Source organism: Hypomesus nipponensis, chromosome 6, assembly GCF_054491055.1.
Source record: "Hypomesus nipponensis isolate SF chromosome 6, ASM5449105v1, whole genome shotgun sequence".
NCBI lineage: Eukaryota > Metazoa > Chordata > Actinopteri > Osmeriformes > Osmeridae > Hypomesus > Hypomesus nipponensis.
Window position 1 is genome coordinate 2,237,353 of NC_140366.1, and position 9,023 is coordinate 2,246,375.

Sequence of the window (9,023 nt, forward strand, 5' to 3'; positions counted from 1 at the left end):
GTCGCACACAAGGAACTTCTTTCACAATCTGCCTGGCAGTCAGGTTTGTATTACTTTGCCTTTTTATTTTATATGCCGTAAACAACAGAGTGCAGGTTTTTGGGTGTGCTCTGTTTCTCTCTCTTTTTCTCTCTGTGAAACTTACAAAGTTACACAGTCAGCTCAGAATAACAGGCACTGCGTTGATCTTTCTGAGCGCTTTGGGTCATTAAACTATATTGATTTATATAATTCCAACATCTCAGATAACAATCCCATTCTCATTGGTTACGGTCACATTGATTTCCCATCAGCAGATGTGTACAGTTGGGGAAACGCATGTAGTATACATTATTGATGTCACAATAAGGACTGGCAAGACTGCAGCAAAGAAGAAAATAGAAAAACTGAAGCTAATAAGATGGATAATGAGAACAATTAATAGCATGAATATTAGCAACAATGTTGCTGTGAAATTTAGGGCCTCTATTTAGGCTGTGGCAATATAGAGGTGATTTAACTGAGTGCAATTTTTGTTGAATGCATTAGACAATTATTTGATGACTAATTACTACACTTGACAGTCATGACACTCTGGTCATTTGCACTACAGGCCTAATCAACTGCAAAAAATGGTACATGCAATTCATGTTGACACCTTGCAACAAAAGCTGCGCTATCGGTTTAAAAATCATGCTGAGTCATGACAGTTGGCACAACAGACAGATAGCGGAAAATGACTTAACAACTTGATTTGTTCCACCTGAGTGTCAAGGTTCTTCCAACGATGATGATGATGAAACAAGTAATGATATTGGGGGCACAGGGATGCGGGGACATAATGCATTAAAATAAAATGTATCTCTTCACTATCTTTCCAAATCAGCTGTGACACATTTCACGATCCTGTGCTCTTACTTTATGGAGAATCTGGTCTCCCCCATAGCAGTGTCAATGGTACTGTGTCAGTAATAATGCAACTGCTATATACTTGATGGCTTGTCACCAGTAAACAATAACACTTCTCATGGACCAAATAAGCTTATATGCCTCTCAAAAACATGACTGATGAACATTAGTATCTATTGGATGCAAGTTAAGATGGAACCCAAGTGCCCATAGTCTTATACAAGCCTGGATTCATGTGACTGAATCTCTGTGGGGAAAGGGCATGAACTTTCCAAGTTTCAAGTCTTTTATTTGTCAGGTACACAGAACAACACAAGGTCAGACTGGGCACTGAAATTCTTAAGACAAGACAACGCAAGCACCTGGCATAACATAACATATAAGTACACAGAACATAATTTACATCTATGCTGAGCTTAAATAAGTGAAACTTCCTAAATATACAGATGGCAATAAATAATTGACTATACTAACCCTAATACTAAAACTTCCTAAATTACAGATAACAATAAATAATACACTATACTAACCCTAAATTCACATAAAACCTATTTCAACCCTATAACCTATTCTAACCTAAGTGGAGTACAGTACAATAGTGCAAAATTGCAGATCAGTGACTATGTCAATGACCATACAGGAGCCTGGTGGCGAGGTACAGTGAGGTACAGTAGTGCAATGTTACTGATACAGTAGCTGAAAGTGACAGTGTATAAGTGACTAGTGTGCAGTAAATCAATGTCCATATCAGTGTCCATTCAGAAGCCTGATGGCACTTGGGTAGAAACTGTTCTCCAGTCTGCGTGTGCGCTACCGGATGCTGCGGTAACACCTGCCAGAAGGCAACGGGGTAAAGAGACTGAAGGATGGGTGGGAACAGTCTCTTAGAATCCTGCCGGCTTTCCTTAGGTAACGTGTGTGGTAGATGTCCTGTAGGGCTGGGAGCTTCCTGCCAATGATGAACTCAGCAGAACAGACCACACATTCGTGGGGCCTTGCGGTCCCTGTCTGTGCACCTCCCATACCACACTGTAATACAACCAGTCCGAATGCTCTCTATAGTGCATCTGTAACAGTAAGTGAGGATGACTGAGTCCATACCAAACTTCTTCAGTCTCCTCAGGAAGAAGAGGCGCTTACGGGCCGATTTGACCACCTTGTCCGTGTGAACAGACCAGGTGAGGTCGTTGCTGATGTTCACCCCGAGGAACTTGAAGCAGCTGACCTTCTCCACTTCAGATCCATTGATGAGTAGGGGTGCATGCTCCTCCTCCTGCCGCCTCCTATAGTCCACGATCATCTCCTTGGTCTTGCTGATGTTGAGAGAGAGGTTATTGTCCTGACACCATAATGTCAGGGTGTCAACCTCCTCTCTGTAGGCTGACTCGTCACTGTCAGAGATGAGGCCCACAATGTTTGTGTCGTCAGCAAACTTAACAAGGAGGTTGGAGCTGTGCGTTGCCGCACAGTCGTGAGTGAACAAGGAGAACAGGAGAGGGCTGAGCACGCAGCCCTGGGGGGTACCTGTGTTGGTGATCAGTACAGATGAGGGGCCGTCACCGATTCTCACCACCTGTGGTGTCCCCGTCAGGAAGTGGAAGATCCACTTCCAGAGGGAGGTGCTTAGTCCCAGGTCCACAAGCTTGGAGACCAGTCTGGAGGGGATGATGGTGTTGAACGCTGAGCTGTAGTCAATGAACAGCAACCAACACCTTTACTATAGTTTTGTGGTATTTCATTGATTCTGTCATTTGTTAAGTGCTAAGATAACAGCAATTAAGACACTTAGACTGGTTATGTCAAGTGAACTTAAAAGTATTGGGTATGCCCTTCATGGATGGAGCACTAAAATGGTTTTATACAGATAATGGTATTTATCTGTATAAAAGCAATATAAAATCTTGCTTGTCATGGATTTGTCACTACATTGGTTTATTAGGTGTTCTAAAAGGTTGAGTGTGTCTAATTACAACCATCTCCTTAAACACACTATCTCCTGTACATAACTCATGCATACTTCACATGGTATGGTTGCAAAATCCTGTTAAAATCCTGTGGTGATATTTTACATTCTTGGCTCTTGGCTTGAGTTTTTATGGATGCATGGATCATAAGTAAACTGCTTGGAGGGTTACAGGCAACACATTCACTTACTCTCAACCATGCAGTCTTTTAGATGATATGCTGTAGGCTACTACATTGCTTGTGAGGCTGTGCAAAGACCAGACCAACTGTCCATGGAAAACCTTTACTGTAAATATATCCACTCCAATGGTGAATTATCTTAGCTGGTGGAATTAGTTGGTATCTTCTCATTCATGCCTGTGTGGTTGTTGTTTTATCACTTGAACCTCCACTCAAGGAGGATGTGGTGTGTTTGTCATCTCATTTCTCTTCATGTGCCCCACCTTTTCACTTTCACTTGTGTCCATCAACTTATTCCACTGAGTCATTAGCAAGGGCCCAGAGTGCTGCCACCCACTTTTACAGCCTCCATTAATGCCTTGTCATCACTATCAGACCACCATGGAGAGAGTTCCACTCCATCATTTGAGCTAACAGCCATCGCCATCATTCAGATATTTTTCATCCTATTTGCTTTGGCCTTACCTAGCTCAGCCAAGCTCTTTAGCGTTCAGATTGACTGCCGAATTGTCTATGCCAGATTGATGGTGTGTCAATTTATAGCTTGCCTGGCGGCTGATGCCTGCACTGTAAGAAATATGTTGCATAGTCAGTCTGTTCATGACCTGCATTTGATATACAGCAAAGGTAAAGGAATAAAATATTTAATGAAATATTAGGTTTCGCCACATAGTATTTACTTTAGTTTACATGATAAACATCCCTCCTTTAGCTTCAGTTTAGTTGCATTTACATCTGGCTACAGAAAACATACCAGCTGTGACAAATATAAACCAACAACCTTGCAACTTATTTTTTATTTCAACTTCCTATACCCTTTAATTTATCCAAAATAATAGTTGAACCAGTCTGGCGGAAGCATAAAAGATCCCAAGAGAGGGGGTATTAAAACTGGATGGCGATGAGTATAGCATTCTATGTGCTTGTTGTGTCCCCCCCCCCATATGAAGGATAGAGGAGTCCATCTGGGACAGGGGATTTGGTGCTTATCTCCATCCATTCAGTTGATGTGGGTTCCTAGACATGCTTCTAATGGAGAACAATGTACATGGCCAAAGAGTCTAATTGAAAATGCATCATTGTTTCCAGTCTGTAATGAGATAAGCCGCCCTCAACGTTCCAGTTAAAGGAGAGAAGGTGAGACCAGTTAAATAGGTGTTTCAGCTATGTCAGGCTATGCTGTAAAGTCTCTGTATTTCCTTCTTACTGGATTAACAAACCCTCCTACCCCACATTGCAATATAAAGGTCACTGAAGAAATGAAGGCAATCTAAAAAATCCATGTCAACAGTTTGACAGACCTCAGGGCTCTTTTTACAGTAATGAATTCCTGTTCTTACTTCCATGACTGAGGAAAAAAAATCAGGAAAGTAAGGATAAGTTGCTTTTTTTCCTGATATCAGGCTTGCCTTCATTTCCCCACAAAATAAATAAGAAAAAAAGAACAGTGAATGTACAACATTGTAAAACTTGATGTATGACAATGTAACTGAAATGTTTTATTGACATGGAACTCTGGCAGGAAACTGGAATAGTTAAGAATTGTGCATGAATAAGAGTATTCTGGACCTATTCTTCTCCATCCAGGTCCTAGGGACTCCCTGCCCTGCATGTTGTAGATGTGTAATGGTTCTCTTGAATGCTCCAAATTAAAGATCTGGGATGGGGCTTCAGTGAACAACCGGTAGACTTCACAAGTTATCAAAAGAGAGTAGTCAATTTATTATAACAATAAAACATACTGCAGGTATTCAAGGGCTAGTGCCACTGATAAATAGGTCTACATAGCCCAGCTAACCACACTAACAGGCACTGCAAGTATACACAAACCATCAACGAGATGCAATGAGTGAGCACACGCACACAATACGGCAACACAATGCATAAGTAAGCTCACGCACAAGAAAGGGAACAGCAGTGAGGTTTCACGGCAATCAACACTTATAGCCAAAACATAGCTGGGCATAAATACAAACCATCTAATCAGGGCCCTCACCGTACACCCGCAATTAGACCAAACAAATCATACATAGGTTAAAAAGATACATTAAAACAGGGGATCGCAGTATAACCAGTTCGTATTACCCCACTTCAATCGGTTCGCACAGCCTTATGATACCACCAATATGCCACCAATGTCCGCTTTTTCTGCTTTGCCAACATGCCCCTTTTAAGTCCTTAATTGGCCTTAATTGGCATCAATTATCCACTGAAGAGGCAGCTCAGCAAGGCTGGTCACCCATTGGAGGGGCCGGAGGTTTGGCAGGCGTGTGCGATGCTCGGCAGGTCGTAGTCCACCCACTTCCTCTGTTGGCAGCGATACTCAGAGAAAAATACAAACATTACAATTACACGTATTACAGATGTTTCCCTGCTCCAATATACCTGATTCAAATAAATGGGTTATCATCAAGCCTAATAACAATTTGTTTGAATCAGTTGTGTTGGAACAGGGGGGAAACATCTAATGCAGTCTTCTCACTTTCCTACTTGCATGGTCATTAGACCACTAGGGCAGCATTGGAGAGTTGCACCGTTAGACATTACTTTTAAATAAACATTTAAATGGAAATAGTGGTCATGAATTCTCTTCATTTTTTATTTCCCCCTTCAGAACCTTTATAACCGGTTGATCTGACTGCAGTGTCTTTGGCAGTACTTTTTCTATAGTTAATGAAACTTCACATTATGTTAATTAAATGCACCATCACATCCATTCATCACAAGAGGGCTGATATGGTTTGTGCACAAGCATGGTAGCTAACATCGTGGAAACAAACCTAATGTTTAAATTTGTACTGTAGCTGCACTTGAAATACCCTTCAGTGATCTTCACCTTCAAGACAAGGTTGTTAAAAGCCGCTTTCCTGTTTTCAATGCAGATGCAGTGACAAACATTTAAGCAGAGGGGGAATCAATGGCGTTTGCCGCGAATATTTGCTTTGATTCGATGTATAGGGTGCCTGATCTGACATCAGCAAAAACAGAAATGCAGATTATGCATTGTGGTGACCCCCTATGTTAAGAGATCCATACAAATGTCACAGTGCTAATGAAGAAGCAAAGAGTAATAGCCTCGTCTGTAGACCAACAGCTTTGGACAATTTTCCCACATTCCTGTCAGCAAGGACAGCAGCTCCTCCATTCAAAGATGATGAGAGATGACTGCAAAGCACTATTAGCCTCAATTGCAGAGAAAACTACAGAATGGAGGACTTTCAGGTTTTAGGATTCTAAATATCATTTATTTGACCCTGTAGTTTTGGCTTCTTTATTGGTTTCCTGCTGTTATAGTTACACAAATTTTATATATATATATATATATAAAATATATATATATGTTTTTTGTTTTTTTTAAGATGTTGGTCATAGCTGGAACACATGTAGAAAAAGTTGATCTGATACTGTACATGTCTATCTCCAGACAACATATAGAGGAAAATCCTTCTGTACAATATGACTTGCTTCACAGTTATAAATTAATACTATTGAAGTATATATAAAACTATTGAAACTAAGGGCTCAGACTATGTCACAACCAATACATAAATCATCTGGCTTATCGAACAGGGTTTATTTGATTAGTATTTCCACACAGCATAACCATGGGAGCTAGCATGCCAATATAATTGTATAAGACAATGATTATAGCCTGCATTTCAGAGCTAAGGAGCAGTTTGCTGCTTGTTCATCTAGCTGCAGTCTCAAAGTAATGAACCATACTACATAATACATTACATCCCTTATGTACAATAATATATATTTTCTGTTTTTCAATGTTGTATATCTCACCCTTAACTCAGAACCCTTAAATACTTCAAAACCATACATGCACCAGATACATTAGCACAAGCAGAAACCTCTTAGCAAAAATGTGAGAATGTCCTTCTTTCGGAATGTCTTTTGGCGAGTACTAAATTTCACAGGCACACATTTTCAACAGGTTTTGAAAGGAAGACAGACAGAGATGTAATGATGGAAGAGAACTATACTGTACTTCCCAGTGTGGTGAGCTTCTAAACGAGTAAAGACAGATGATGTGAACAGTCACAAGACTCATTTTGCTGCCCCATTTTTACAAGTGTCAGTGCCCCACACCTCCTCTATCTCTTGAAGACTAAAGGCATTTGTTTCATCCCCAGCACTGCTCTCACTGTTCCCAAAGGAGATGCCTCCCATAAAAGGGTAGAAGCTGTTGGCATACAGGTCTCTTATGTTGTAATATGGGAGGTCTGGGTCCTGTCTCTCAGGCTTACTCAGGCATTGGCCCTCATCTATGGCTTTGTTCCTCTGGTAGTATTTGGAGAACTTGTTAAAGATGATGCTGATGGGCAAGGCGACAACCAAAAGACCACAGATGATACAAAGAGTGGCTACCAGCTTCCCCACCAATGTTACAGGGCAGGTGTCACCATAGCCTACAGTGGTCATGGTAATGGTGGCCCACCACCAGCCGACGGGGATGGTGCCTAGTTCGGTGCCCTCCTCTTCCTTCTCAGCGGAATAGATAAGCACAGAGAAGATGGAGATACCCACTGAGAGGAAGAGCAGAAGCAGTCCCACCTCATTGTAGCTGTGGCGGACTGTGGCACCCAGTGCCCTTAGACCAACAGAGTGTCTGGCCAGCTTCAAAATCCTGAAGACCCTCATCAGTCGTAGAACCTGGACCACCTTACCCATGTTCTCTAGGTCCTCATTTTCCTCTGCGTTTTCCTCGTCCACAGTCTCCAATGCTAATGTGGCGTAGAACGGTAGAATGGAGGCAACGTCGATTATGTTTAAAGGACTCCCTAGAAACTTTTTGGCAGAAGGGGCTACGATGAGCCTGATGATAAACTCGAGTGAGAAGAACACTATGCAGACAACCTCGAGGATCGCCAGAACAGGGTCTTCTACAGGTCTGTCATTCTCATCCACCAGCTGGAACTCAGGCATACTATGGACGCACATGGCTACAATGGAAGTCAGCACCACACTGAGAGACGCCACAGCAATTACCTTTGAAGCGCATGAATAACCTGGGTCCTCTAGCCTCAGCCACATGTAACTTCTGATCTCTGCACACCAGGCACCCTTGAACTTGGCCATGTCCTTATCCAATGCTGAGAGCTCTTCAAAAGACGAGTCGAAGCTTGGCACCTGTTGCTCATCACTTCTTATGTCCCAGTCCCTGTCCTCAATGTACCCCTTCCTTTCTTGGTACCAATTGCTACAGCAAGAACTCAAGTGAAGCTCTTGAATGCCCCAGTACTCAATCTCTTGAGTGAATGAGAAGACACACAGCTCCTCCATCATATGGATACGTCCTGTGTGGTAGAAGTTGAGAACACATAGGAAGACTCTAGGATTTCTGTCAAAGTAATACTCCTTGTCCATGGGGCTATAGTCATCACAGAGTTCCAGGATGGCTTCTTCATTTTGGCAGCGCAGCAGATGGCCCAGGCGTGTGTGAGGAAAGCGGAGTACTGTCTCTTGGTTGACTTCATATCTGACGCCTCCCACATTGAGGTAGACCTGGTTCTCCTCATTCCCACAACGATGGAGGATTTGTCCATACCCCATGTTGCTGAAAATCCATAGGTTGAATGGATACAAAGACAGTAGTGGGAGTATGAGTATGCAGCAGCTTGAGGGAACTAGTCTTGACACCAAGGTTCTATTGAGGAGAAAAAGGACATAGGGTTAAGCAAATTTCTTTTAAGGTTTGTTATTTATCCTTTTGGATAACATTCACAAATATGCAACTGCTTTTGAATTTACAATAAATATATTTGTCTTCAGTTGTAGACATTTAAATGAGCCAAGCCCCCACCGCTTGACTCTCGGCTTGAAGCAACAGCCCCAGTGGATGTAGGTGGTATTGCATTTCCGATTTTCTACCCGACTCGTCCGGTCGTTTTTATTCTGTTAACTCCAGTCAACATATCTAAAACTATCTCCCCCAATAATTTTTGTTTGATTCTCGAACCTGGCTCATACTACTAGCTTTT

General features: G+C 42.0%; 1 protein-coding gene across 1 annotated transcript; it reads right to left on the reverse strand.

The window, feature by feature from the left end:
• Window positions 1-6,592: 6,592 nt before the first annotated feature.
• LOC146286380 (delayed-rectifier potassium channel regulatory subunit KCNS3-like) lies at window positions 6,593-8,595 on the reverse strand. Its single transcript, XM_084700162.1, has one exon. It carries the CDS (start codon window positions 8,593-8,595, stop codon window positions 7,090-7,092), a length of 1,506 nt encoding a protein of 501 aa, XP_084556288.1. The 3' UTR covers window positions 6,593-7,089.
• Between the last annotated feature and the right edge of the window lie 428 nt (window positions 8,596-9,023).